Raw genomic sequence first — 13,948 nt, forward strand, 5'->3', positions numbered from 1 at the left:
ACGGATAGAAAACATTGTGGTGGATTGTGGGATGTGTAGTTTTGCTCGAAACCGAAACGAGATTGTCATTTGTTAATTTTGTTTGTTACATTTTGTTGTCAATCATGCTAGGCATTTAAATAGGTCCTATTTTTCAAGAGGATTTACTGAAATGTGAAATGTAATTTTGAAATAGTGTATGTGTTTCTCGAGTGCACAATCATAATTTCCTCTAAAAACGATGTCATGTGTAGGCTACATGATTTTAATCAATGAAATGTATTTTCGTTATGATGCATCACTTTATTTTTTTATTTTATTTTTTAAATAAGAAAATAAGAAAAAAATCAAGACAAAAAAAGTGCTTGCAGGTTTACGCATTTTGCGTAAGGGGAGTAAAATGCATAACCTGCAGATATTTCGGTAGTTAGTAAAATGGCGGAGCTCAAGGAAGGAGACGCTGAGCAACTACACCAGGAGGACGTCGATATAAAAGGTAAGAAAGCTACGATTGTCTTCATTGTACTCAAAACCAATTATACATTCCATTTGTACGAAATAAATACCTCGCCTAGCATCCCTATTCTGAGGTGAATGTGTCTTGAATTCGACTTTTTTAACTGCTGAAATAAATGAGGGCCTCACGACGGAGCTCCGCCATGGGACCTAGTAGTAAATATTATTCATTACAGGAAATAAGCGGTTGTCAGCGACGTTGCTGTTACAAATTACATTCAGCTCTATAAATGTCATTTCATGGCATTAGTTAAACTACGCAAATTAAATTGCTAATTTATATTTCACGTAGCAAAGGTCCGGTCACGGAGCTCCGCAATAGGACCGTAGGGCTGTAGCGGTGGTGGTGCACAATTCCGAGACCTACTCCATCGCACCTAGTCGATGATGGCTCCGCGCAGTTACTTTTAGAGGCCAGAGCTATAAGTAGGCCTATAGTTCCCCTTTCGTATCTAGGGATTAATACAAATCATTGAGTCAGTCATCCTCAGTTTGAGTTATTTGTTTTTTTTTCAAATTTGAGCTACAACAATTCAACAACATTGATGTTGATTGAACTATAGGCCTTTATAACATAGCTAACTTCTTATGTGTCCACGTAGCTCTGCCCAAATTCCCACACCACAAGGGAGTCTAGCAAATCCTTTGTCATAATGATTTACTCTGCACTTTCATTAGATGGTGGTGGGGACTCACACACACAAGATGGGCAACAGCCTGAAAATGTAAGCTCATGCAGTGGTGTGATGAAAGCAGAGGAAGCAGCAGGGGACAGTGATGCCAAACCATCAACCACATTCATCGGTAGGCTAAGAAAGGGGGCTGCCCTATAATCTGTGTTGTGGCCTCACCTCTAATGTATAGAGAAAGCTGTGTAAATTATGTGTACGTATTGTGCAGTGCAATTCAATTCAATTGCTCTATGTAGTACAATGTTCCTATTGCTTGTAATCTATGCCATCTCGAAATTCCAGATAGACACATCTCTATCCAGACCAAGCTGGAGGGCCTTGAGATGTTTGTTGACCTAAACGGAGGTAAGTTGATCTCAACTCAAAGGTTCGACCCATATACATCCTTTGTCCTAGTCCTCAAACACTGTGTGTGTGTGTGTGTGTGTGTGTGTGTGTGTTCCACAGCTGGGAGGAAGTCCTGTCCACTGTGCCCAGAGGAGAAGTTCAAGGCCTGCTACAGCCACAAGCTGCGACGCCACCTTCAGAACCTTCACTGGAAAGTCTATGTGGAGTTTGAAGGTAAGGATGTGAATACAATCATAACCTACTTCTCTATGCCTGTGTGTTTGTCTCTTCCCACCTCCTGAATATCCACCATTGGCCCAGCCTACAGGTTGACTCAGCAGTATGTAGGTGGGTATAACAGAGTTTTAGAGAGTGAGAGGGTCTGCACTTACTGTTCCAAGTTCCATCTGAATGGTAATACACATCTATTCCCCCCCAAAAAACTGCTTCAGTGATGTTAGTGAACGAGTTGCGTAACATTGAGATATTTAGGCCTCAAAAGCACCAGTTACCACAGTCAGTTACCACAGCCTAATGGAATCACTGATGTAGGTGGTCATATCACCATATGACATCATCACACCCCAGTACCTGCAACAGTATGTTTATAGAAAAGTCGGCAAGGGACCTATTTGCATAACATATTCACAATAATGTACAACCTTGCGATGACCTGTGCTGACCTCTGGCCTCCTATATGCACACAGGTCAGAGGATGTGCATCTGTCACCTGCCCTGCAGACAGAGACCCAGCCTCAACGGAGACCAGGTCAGAACCTTATTACCAACGTCAACTTAAATCCTATTAGTCAGACTGACGATAACCTATTAAAGGGGAAATCTGGGATCTGTATATACCTTTTTTGGACAGAATTAATGATATAGCCATTGATTCTTAAAACTATAATTTTGATCTCATGGATGGGTCAGTCCTTGCATCAATAGGTCCGTCTATGAATTTGAGAGTGGCCGTATTTCTCCAGCCCCATCCCTCAGCTGTTTAACCCCCAAATTGGGGGGGTTACCGCTTTGTTGTTGCTTTAATCCCAAATAGTCCCTGGGATTCAACCAACAAGAACCCATATTGCTCAAAGCTCTACAGGTTCATTGTGTTTCCTCCCTCAGTCTCCAGGCCGGCTGGTGGCCCATTATCACTGTGTGGTGTGTTCTGTCACCATCGCCCGCAAGACGGACATGATCAGCCACCTCAAACGCCACGTCAACAAGGGCGAGACTGAGGCCAGCTACTCAGGCAGTTCAGATATGCCCTTTGAAGAGCCAGGTGAGAGTGTGTTCACCAACCTTAACCTTAGGTAACATAACACAGAGGTGTACCCCTGAAGAGTTGCTAACCTGGTTTATGCCGGCGGGGTCACGTGGCCAAGATCAAGATGGCAGCTAAGCGAAGAAGCTCCAAACAGTCGTGCACAAGAAGCTGCAAACAGTCGTTCAAAATCCCTAATACAGACTGCTAACTTTGCCAATAGAACCTCGGCGTAGACATGCCAGAACCTCCTGCGTACCCAATACATCATTATCAGTCATTACAATTGAGGGGTTTTTTCTGGCAAATTTACACTTCTTTAAATATTTACAGTTAAAAAGCTATATGTCATACATAAACAGATAATGTGTATACTGCCTTTATCAAAACCTAAGGGAATAACACTTGTACATTTGGAAGAGAAGGGCCACGTATATTGATGTTATAGCATACTGGTGGCATATAGTACTGAATCAACACTAGACAAATTAAATGCTTGTAAATCTGACATACAAGAAGACATTGACGAGACGGATTGGAATGATGCTTGTTTAAAAGCGCAAACACATAATAAATACAAAGTTTACACTAAAAACCTAACAAAACAAAAAAAACGAGTTTTATGTCTCTCTTTTCACTCCTTTTCTCTCTATTTCTCTTGCTCTCTCTCTCTCTCTCTCTCTCTCTCATTGATTGACAGCTCCCTCTGGACAGCCCTATGAGATCATGAAAGAGCTTGGGACCAACGTTCAGCTCCTCCCCAACCATACCACCCCCCAGAAGACTGACACCTACTTCAACAGCAAGATGAAAACAAACAGGTCAGGGATTCTCCTTGTCATCTATGTGTTACGGTACATGTGGGAATACGGTACATGTGGGAATACGGTACATGTGGGAATACAGTACATGTGGGAATACGGTACATGTGGGAAGGTTAGGGTTAGGTGCTAGGGTGCTACGGTTAGGGTTAGGGGTAGGGTTAGGGTTAGGGTTAGGGTTAGAATTAGGGTTCGACATGCCAGCATGTACCAAGTCACCCTAGCACCTAACCCTAACCCTAGTTTTCCCACATGTACCGTTTTCCCACATGTACCGTAACATGTGCATTTGACTTGGTCTGGTATGATTGACAGTGCTTGAGTGATTTAATCAACAAAAATGTTGTGTGTGTGTGTGTGTGTGTGTGTGTGTTGCAGGCAGCTAGCGTTCTGTTCCCTGGCTGTCCTGGCAGAGGAGAGGAACCCCTTGGAGTGTTTGGACGCCTTTGGGGCTACAGGTGAGCAGTCCTCTCCAGCTCATCTTAGTCATTGCTCTTTTTCATATAGGCACAGTGGAGAGACAGAGAGAGACATGAGCTATATTTAATGTTACAGTTTACAGTTTTGTAATAAACATCAACTTTTGGCGAGATTTAAGCATCTCTCTGCAATAATGTCGCATTACTGTTGTTTGACGACCGCCGGTCTCTGACCACAGGTATCATGGGGCTCCAGTGGGCGAAGCACCTGAGGAACGCAGTCAAGGTGACCATAACCGACATCAATGAAACGTGTGTCAAGATGATCCGTGAGAACTGCCATCTCAATCACATTCGGGTTGAGGGGTCACGGGGGTCACGAGTCCCAGACGAGGCAGGGGACGTAGAGGGGGTGCCCATTGCCACCGTGGAGGTTGCCAAGATGGACGCCAATGTGATCATGCACTTGCGCTCCTTCGACTACATGTGAGTATGAGACATGGAACGCATCACAATACAAACCATACGCAGGTTCACAGCAGGAGATTTGACCTTTATCCGCTCAATAGATCGATTAGGGACAAACATTTTATCATGTTGTGGTATTTTATAACTCCGTTCATATACAGTGCCCTCTTGCCCTGCGTAAGTAATGGGGCAGTGAAGCATTTGTTCTCGCACACTTTTACACATTTGAAACCAAACAATTACTATGAGGTTAAAGTGATTAAAAAGAGATTGTCAGATTTGTGTACATAATGGTTTCATCATTGAAAGATTACAACACCTTTTATACGTAGTCCCCATATTCCAGTGTACCCAATTTCTGAATGGTGAAACAAAAATATATACAAACACCATAAAAAAAGCTGAGAATTTCTACTTTAACAACATAATAACTGTTTGTTTTCAAATCCAAACCTTTGGAGTGTAGAGCCAAAAGAAGAAAACATGCTTTGCTGTTCCTTTGCTTACGGTGGGCAATGTATGTTGAGTATTGTCAGTTGAACCATCAAAACCAACACAAACCGTTGTTGTTGTTGTTGTTGGCTCCCTTAGACACTTGGACCCGTTCGGCACGTCTGTGAACTACCTGGACGCGGCGTTCCGGAATGTTCGGAACCTGGGCATCGTCTCCGTGACGTCCACGGACACTGGCTCGCTCTACTCCAAGTCCCTTAATGTCACCCAGCGCCACTATGGCTGTCACATAGTCCGCACGGAGTACTTTCGGGAACTGGCTGCACGCATGGTGGTGGCCACTGTCGCCAGGTAGTGTGTGAGTGTGTGAGTGTGTGAGAGTGAGAGTGTGAGTGTGAGTGTGTGTGTGTGTGTGTGTGTGTGTGAGAGTGTGAGAGAGTGTGAGAGAGTGTGAGAGAGTGTGAGAGAATCTCTGCAGGCCGGGGAGGCTTTAAGGTGGTATGTGAGTGTGTTTGTGTGTACTGTAGGCTAGCTTTGTGATGACGTGTGTGTGTGTGTTTTCCAGGGCGGCAGCGCGCTGTAACAAGGGCATCGAGGTGTTGCTGGCAGTGGCTTTGGAGCACTTTGTCCTGGTGGTGGTCCGAGTCCTCCGGGGTCCTACCCAGGCTGACGAGTCCGCCAAGAGGTTCCGTCAGCTCGTCCACTGCCAGTGGTGCGAGGAGAGGGTGTTCCTCAAACAAGGCAGCATGGTGGAGGGTACGTGGGCCCCGTCGTGGACAAGGGAAGGGAGCAGAATAGGGAGGAAGGGAGCTAGGAGTGAGCATGACTGAGAGGCCACCTATTGGGCAAGGGAGGTAATGTAGGAGAGGAATTGGAGAAGGGTAGTACTGTGAACGAGCATAATTGAGAAGAGACCGAGGAGAATGGAGCCCCCTAGTGAGATAGAGGGGTACTGCTTTGCCATGATTTGAGAGGAAAGGAGCTACTACTACATAATGGGTAAAGGAAGCTCTGTTGAGAGGTAGGGGTAAGGGGCCAGGTCTTTTGCAAAGGAACTTGGTATGTCTACGAGTAAAAGATGGAGTAAGACAAACGTCTAGTGTAGGTAGAAAGGCACCCTATAGTTCCAACTTTAATATCTATCTTGTGTTGTTCCTTCTCCAGAGAACCTCTACAGACAGCTTCCCTGTAACTGCCACGGGAGCATGCCTGGCAAGACGGCCGTGGAGCTGGGACCACTATGGTGGGGTTCCCCCCCGTCACTCCCACGTTCTAGTCTCATCCTGACTCACCCACAGCCTTTTGTCTCTTGAAACATATTTTAGTGAACATTATTGTAGAACGACAGTTTTTACAGTACACTGTACTAACCCTCCCTATCAATGTGTGTGTGTGTGTGTGTGTGTGTGTGTGTGCGTGTGTGTGTGTGTATGTGTGTATGTATGTGTATGTGTATGTGTGTGTGTGTGTGTGTGTGTGTGTGTCCAGGTCTGGTCCTCTGTTCAACTCAGGTTTTCTGCGGAGGATGCTGTTCGCCGCGGTGCAGCACAGCATGGAGGACATCCAGCCTCTGGTGAAGACTCTGATCTGCGAGTCCGAGTGTACGACCCTCAAGTCCTCTGTCCACGGGCCCTCCACTCTCACCAACCAAGGTTAGCACACAGCGAGTGTGTTTGTGTGGGTTACTGAACGAATGAAGTAATTCTAATAGAATGCTGTTGGTTTCCTCTGCTCTTCAGTGGAATGCGGTGTGGTCATCAAGACCTTACAGGAGTCAGGCAGTGCTGACCAGTCAGGTAAGTTATTCCCTTTCTTTAACCTTCTTCATCTTCCCTCAAAACAGTTGCACCTTTTTACTCGTCCGTGTGTATACAGACACATTACTGTTGCGTGTGTTTTTGAATTGTTATTTCAAACAAACACTCACAAGCGTTGTTACCATTTGACCTCATGGCTCGATAAAAGGCTAGTGTCTCGCTTATTAGCTTGAATTTTGTAATGCATTTAATTGATTAATGCAAGACTAATAATAATAATAATAATAATAATAATAACTTGAATTTATGTAGTGCCTTTCAAAAACCCAAGGACGCTGTACAAGGGGATGAACGGACTGACAAAACAGAAAACAAACAAAGCAAAAAACTAAAACAATGACTAGGGGCCAAATGCCTTGGAGACTACTAATAACTTGTGTGTTGAGTCGTGGTGACAATCATTGAAATGTTCCTTTAATGTGACACAGGGAAGAGGAAGACCGGAGAGGAGCCTGGGAACATTGTGAAGAAGCTGAAGTCAGACGCGTCTCTGGAACACCCGGCCTTCTACTACAGCATCCACCGCCACAGCATCAGAGGCATGAACATGCCCAAGTGAGTGTGACCCTACAACCTGTCATTGTCGTGTCAAAAAAGACTGGAAGCTGTTGTTTTTTTCCCATAGACCATAGAGATCATAGTTGATCTCTAGAGAGATTTCACATAGAGATCAACTCTTGAACAAGACTCAGACCCCGGTCTTTATGCAATTTCATGGAGACCCCTCCTCATATGACCGTCAATACTCTTAGACAGGAGGGGCTTCTCCTTACACAAGAACATTGATTGACCTCCTCTGATAAGTCTCCAGGTCATTCATGTGACCATTGTCTTAACATACACAATTTCAGTGAAATCCACCATACCATGACCTCTGGAACTCTAATCTCCGATCACATTGGTTGGGAATGAGAATGAGCCAATAGCCTCGGAACATCGCTATGAACAACTAACTGCATGTTCAGCACATCACAACGCCACAAGCATTGGTGACCGCATTGGTCTTTCCATCTATCTCAAACCACCCGCCCCCCCACCCCACCTCTCTCTCCAGGTTGAATAAGTTCCTGCAGTACCTGACGGAGGCGGGATTTAGAGTGAGCCGGACTCACTTTGACCCGACAGGGGTGCGTACCGACGCCACGCTGAATCAGTTCAAGTCGGTGCTCACAAAGTACAGCGTGCCTACCTACACCAACGCCTCTGCTACCCAGAATGCCCTGCCCACCGACGAGACGGTACGGGCGATGGAGTGACCCAACAGGAGCCACCGGGTCAGAACCAAAGGATGGGATTCTGACTGCACTGTTTTGATTTTCCACCTGTTTTTCCTCCTCGCCGCAGTAGTACTTTTTATTTATTCGAAATGGGAGACGAGAGATGCATCCATAATTACTTTAATGAAACTAAAATATACCGCTTTTCCCATATAACTGAATTGTTTATGTAAATGCCTCCCAAACTGAGCCCATTATTCTACCCAGTGATATTTATTATTCCTGTGAATTTCCTTTTTTCTGGGCAAGATATGTTGAATTACATTTTAGGATGTTTTCAGATTTATTTGAGTTTTGTTTGTAAATTTGTACTTTGAGTAATAAAACTGTAATACAAGATTTGTTGAAAGTTCAAAGCCTGAATCCTCTTTGTTCATGTGTAGTGAGAATGTAGTCCTCACATTCCTTATACCTGCTCAGAATTCCATTCTTTGTGCTTGACACTGCGAGGAACACGTATGGACATGTTTTTGGACTCTAACAGGAATCAAACTAGTGACTGTATCCGTACTGTTTATCTTAGCATATATCGTTTAGAAAACACAGATGCTTTACGTTAGAGCTACAAAAGAGAGATGTGTGCCAAATATAAGCCTGTAGGCTGTATCTCTTCTTTAAAACCCCCTCAACCTTCCTTTAGAGATGGCCCCTGTGTCTCTCCCTATAGACCACTGAGTGTGCATTGGGACAGTCCACTGGAAACTGGTTATAATGTGCAGTGTGATCTATCGGATAGCTCATGTTTGGGGGCTCCTTGGGGCCTGATGTTCAGAGTTTGTATGGAGAAGATGGAGACTGAGAAAAAGCACCAACATAAAACACATGGATGTGCTGTTCTACTGAAGATACTGCTGTCCCTCAGGGGAGATGACATGATCAAACACATAGCTCAGGCTACAGAGGAGGCTTTAGTTTGGGGCTGAAGTTGAAACTAAAGAATAGCATACAACAATACAGTTAGCATATACAGTTAATAATAATTATGATGATGATGATGATTAGTAGTAGTAGTAGGCTAGTAGGCTCCCAAATTTCGTTGTTTGGTACCTGTACTATAGCAATGACAATAAAGACCATTCATTCATTCATTCATAGTAATAATAATATTAATAATAATTAATCATTATGATTAAGCAGTTAATATATGTTAATGTGAATTAGCACATTGCTTTTCCACATTATGTTTACTACGTTGCTACTGTGAGGTCTAGGTGTCTCCAGCTCCAGTCTGCTTGGAATCAGCTATGTCATATCTATAAAGGGATTATTATGATGAATTGTAGGCTACTGTATATTATTTGCCTTGTGGGGAGGGTTTAAAAGAGAGTATATTTAAGAATGGCTATGGTGATATTTCCAGTGTTTTGCCATCAATAAAAGCAGCGCTTGCTTTCCCGGGATAAAGCAAATAAAGAGAATCGATAGAAATTCGAACTCAGGGGCAAGGGGGCGGCTGTAACCTACTTGAGGATCAGATGAATAGGAGAAAATAATAGCCTAGTAGCCGAGTATGTATGACATGTGAGGAAGTAGTGCGGGAGATGGGCAGTTCGCAATAACAGCTGGCGTGTCACCTCTCCAAGCCCCGTCATTGAATGACATTCTTTGGGAGAGGATCGGAAGACAGAAAAGAAAAGGCGTCTCCGTGCGGCGCCGCGACCGATGCGACAGAAAACACCTGAGGATCTGACCGTACCTGCGGAGACACTTCTCCAGAATCTCCACGCCAGATCGCCACTATGGGGATATCCGCGTCCAGTCTACTGGATGACATTAAATCCAACTATATACGAGGTAATAAACTACGCCCAGATCAGTAGTAGAGGTTCAGGTTTATATTATGCGCCCGATTGTTGAGTAATAGTTTTCTGTTATCCGTCGATCGACGCGGTCACATATTTACAAAACAATTAGTTTGAATTTGGATCATTCATAATTTCGTGTCGCTATTGATCCGAGTATGTTTGATCTTGTTTAATAACACGGCCGTTCTAGTATACTTTGTAGGCTCCTGTCTTTGATCTTCCAACTACCTTATGATTATGATAAATGAACACAGTACACTGAGATCATGCTCTTGTTGGTAGAATGGAATCGCTCATGACAGCGTCAATGAACTCACAAGTGATTGTGAAATATTGTAGCCGAGAGCGAGGAAAAGCCTATTATTATATAGCCGACGTGTAAGATCGATGAGAGATGAAACGAGAGGCTAGGCAGCCTTGAGCTTATAGTTGGCTGTACATTCTGAGAAAGATAAATGTATGGATAATAACTGTAAGAAGATTTACATTTCGTAAGATGCATGATTGGATGTCATAGTAATTTTGCGGTAGGCATGGTGCCATTCGTGTCGGCCCCGGGGCTCTCTGTCCCACTTTGTCAAGTGCACTGACCTATCATACATCTGCACAGTCAGTGCATGCTGTGTGCGTTGTCTGCACAATAAATGTGTGCATTTACTGTATTATAGTACTGACATTACAATTATGGACCTGGACTTTCAATCAGGATTTTATCACCACCATTTACACAACTAATGATTTTAGAAGGCTATGTTCAAGTCCCTTAAAGTACAATATATGGGGTTCACCCTGGTCAATGGTTCTACTTTTAGCATGAGTGAATTGTAGGCCTATCTGTGGAGATAATCAGATCCTCCCTGCCATTCTAGCCCTGCAGCTCAAAGTGAGAGCTAAGCTAAGAGTCAAAAGTGCCAGGACCTGTTTTACCTTTTTTCACCTCTCTTTAGCTCTCTCTCTCTCTTCGGTTGCCATGGGGCCTATTGAGAAACAAATGGGTGGGGACATTGGACAAAGGATTCCTATCTCGTCTGTGTGTGTGTGTGTGTGTGTGTGTGTGTGTGTGTGTGTGTCTGTGTGTGTGTGTGTGTGTGTGTGTGTGTGTGTGTGCATACAAGTGTGTGTGCATACAGGTGTGTGTGTGTGTGTGTGTGTGTGTGTGTGTGTGTGTGTGTGTGTGTGAGCAAGCGCTAATGGAAAGACAGTTTGGACGTTGAGCCTTTGCCATTCCTCACCATTAACAACTGTCTGACATAAATAGTTTTCATATATTTCTGTAAATTGTTGTTTGTTCCACTCAGACAATATTATATTATATTAAGTAACCTTAAGGTTAGGACAAGGGACAAACACATCATTTTGATGAAAATGAATGAATGAATGAATGAATGAATGAATGAATGGTCTTTATTGTCATTAATATAGTACAGGTACCATAAAACGAAATTTGGGAGGGGGGGCTCCCCTGGTGCTAGGAAAAAAGACTAAAAACAAGAAGGGAAAAGATCTGGTTTACATAAATAAAGGCTATGTACACTATCCACTATACTATACAAATAAAACACTGTGCTGTACTCTATGCTATGCTATACATATCCTAACATTTCCTATCTCTGAACCTTATGTACCCGAGGGTTGTCATATTGCACATAGTGTAACCAAACCCTCATGACCTCATTGTTAAAGACTTAGCTCTATAAGAGAGATTCTGTGTTTGTGTGTGTGTGTGTGTGTGTGTGTGTGTGTGTGTGTGTGTCTCCATATGCACATGTTGACAACAAAGTGTTCCCACTTCCTCATTAAACTGACAGGCTGGATGACACACGCCTATGATGTCATGCCTCTCCCTTCTCCCCACTGGGTGCAGTTAAGACTGAATGGGTTTACAAGGTCAAACAAGATTGGCTTTCTACTCCATTTTTGTTTTAAATAAGGTCCTATGGGTACCCTTTACATCCATTTGGTTGTATAGTGTCGACAGTGGAATTACCCTTTGGCCTTACTCATAAGGCTTTGGGAGCAGTCTGGCCTTTGAGGTTTGTCTCTCAGCGTAGTCACATTTTCCTGGCTGCAAGTTTGTGCATTGCTCAGAGACGGATCAGGCCAAAGCTATGATACTGTTTCTCATTGTGAAAACATTTCTTATTCTTGTCCTCACCCCTCGAAATAAAAGCTTCAACGTCCTAATTTGGGTGGAACAGGGTTTGTTCTTTAAGTGGTGCCAACATCATGAAATTTGCAGGGGTGCAACCCTGTTGTGGTTGTTGGATCGGCAGTGTGGTTGAAATAAGGGTGTTTCAACAATGCTTTAGGTGCTAACTAACACAAGTGACTAACTCTCCTGCTCACCAATGTTATAGTTTGATCACTTCATCAAATGATAACCAAATGTGGTTGGCCACTAAAGTTGACCTGCAATTTGCCTGCAGAGGTCATAGTCCTACCGTACTGTACCAGACAGACCTATTCAGGGAGACATAACATGTGAACACTGTCAATAGCTATGACTTCCTGTGTATCTCAGCAGAGAGCTTTGTCATAATAGAAGATTTCAACAGGCATTATTTTTCTCTGTATTTAATGTTCAGTGGCAGGCAGCCTCCTATTTCTTTTGCTGTTGCCCAGTCTTCCCCCCAGCTGGCATTACACAATCTCTCAGAAATTCAAACACTTGGCACATTGTCAGATTGCTGCTACCCTCAGATGTAATGCTCGGCACCAGTGGTATTTATTTGAAAGAGAGGAAACTGCCTGCAGTGCCTGTAGCCCACCTGGTGTTAGCTCAGGCTTCCTTGTTTGATTAGTCAGTGCACAATACATAAGGAGAAAAACCAGCTCCCATAGAGACGGTCATTCATCAAGCTACTAGTTCTGAACAGCAAGAAAGAGATTGTGAGAGAGATTGTGAGACCATGTTTGGTCGATTATGTCATGCTATGATTGGTTTTGGTGTGTACAAAACTGTGTACCCTTTTGTGAAAGCTGCTATGATGGATAATGGCAGTGAGAATGACTCATTTTGAGAAAATGTAAGATGTCACAGGGAAGCTTTTTCTTTGGCATGATGGAACTGTATGTCACTACTAAAACATTTTGTGCAGGGCTACTTTTTACTGTGTTTCTTAACGTTATGGTATGTTTAAAACTATACTAGCCAATCAAACCCCTAACCCTAACTCTAACCCTGCATTACTAGATTCAAGTTATGGCAGGTGGTGGAATGTCATATGCCGAACTGGCCGAGCAGGTCATAAAAGTCTGACAGATGAGTTATTACTGATTTAAAAACTCAAGAATGTATGACACCAGGACCAAGCACACATAGCTAATGATGATGACATATTTACTGGGAGAGAAGGAGGGAGAAAGGAAAGAGAGAGAGAGAGAGAGAGAGAGAGAACTGGGGGCTAGATTGGGTTACACGTTTGCTAGAGACCAAAGCGGTCTACGGTTGGTAAACAAAATAATTGATGCAGGGCTTTCACACTGTAAACATTGGAGTAGTAGTGGCTCCATAAACGCTCCAGGGAACTCCTACAGGGGCGGTGAGCCAGGTATGGGTGGGTGGCCAGGTATGGGTGGGTGGCCAGGTATGGGTGTGGACAAGGCCAGGTGGCGTAGATTTAAGTGACACTATCTATTATTCACCACTATCTTGAACTACCGTATGGTGTGTTGCAGGTTATAATCCATAACAACATACTCATTCATAGCCCTGCACACACACACACACACACACACACACACACACACACACACACACACACACAAACACATATACACATCTTGCACTGGCTTTCATAGTACTACAGCACTGTAGAGCTACGATCCATTGTATTACCTGGAGGAGACACAAAGAGAGTCAGAGAGCACACTCACAAACGGACAAACACACACTCACACACAAATTGATAGAAGATTGTGTGTGTGTGTGTGTGTGTGTGTGTGTCCATGTGTGTTTCAATTTGATCAACAATGATTAGGCTATGCAAAGAGCCTACAATAATACCACTTGACTTGTTGACAATTGGTGTGGAAGTGAAGGGGACTGACTGTATCTCCCTCTTCATGTTCATTGAATGCTTTATGCTGAAGGGTAGAAGAATGGTAGAA

At 43.7% G+C, this 13,948-nt stretch overlaps 2 protein-coding genes across 2 annotated transcripts in view; both read left to right on the forward strand.

The window, feature by feature from the left end:
- Nucleotides 1-1,194: 1,194 nt before the first annotated feature.
- Nucleotides 1,195-8,228, forward strand: trmt1l (tRNA methyltransferase 1-like). The gene is made up of 15 exons (XM_080538304.1): nucleotides 1,195-1,299; nucleotides 1,470-1,532; nucleotides 1,635-1,748; nucleotides 2,222-2,283; nucleotides 2,640-2,796; nucleotides 3,479-3,599; nucleotides 3,978-4,057; nucleotides 4,258-4,504; nucleotides 5,078-5,290; nucleotides 5,505-5,695; nucleotides 6,104-6,182; nucleotides 6,428-6,591; nucleotides 6,679-6,735; nucleotides 7,185-7,311; nucleotides 7,811-8,228. The coding sequence occupies exons 1-15, from the start codon at nucleotides 1,242-1,244 to the stop codon at nucleotides 8,010-8,012; spliced, it is 1,935 nt and encodes a 644-aa protein (XP_080394430.1). The 5' UTR covers nucleotides 1,195-1,241; the 3' UTR covers nucleotides 8,013-8,228.
- A 1,333-nt stretch (nucleotides 8,229-9,561) lies between these two features.
- niban1a (niban apoptosis regulator 1a) overlaps nucleotides 9,562-13,948 on the forward strand; it is a 23,368-nt gene continuing 18,981 nt past the window's right edge. Inside the window, exon 1 of the mRNA XM_080550235.1 lies at nucleotides 9,562-9,827. Within this exon, the coding sequence (XP_080406361.1) occupies nucleotides 9,773-9,827 (55 nt within the window). The 5' untranslated portion in view covers nucleotides 9,562-9,772. The remainder of the gene's footprint in view (nucleotides 9,828-13,948) is intronic.

The sequence above is a fragment of the Nansenia antarctica genome, assembly GCF_963989245.1.
Source record: "Nansenia antarctica genome assembly, chromosome: 1".
NCBI lineage: Eukaryota > Metazoa > Chordata > Actinopteri > Argentiniformes > Microstomatidae > Nansenia > Nansenia antarctica.

Coding starts and splice junctions, on each gene's coding strand:
- trmt1l (XM_080538304.1), top strand. CDS start 1,242: ATGAAAGCAGAGGAAGCAGCAGGGGACAGTGATGCCAAACCATCAACC. Junction 5,696..6,103: donor ACAAGGCAGCATGGTGGAGG/GTACGTGGGCCC, acceptor TTCCTTCTCCAG/AGAACCTCTACAGACAGCTT. Junction 6,592..6,678: donor CTCCACTCTCACCAACCAAG/GTTAGCACACAG, acceptor TCTGCTCTTCAG/TGGAATGCGGTGTGGTCATC.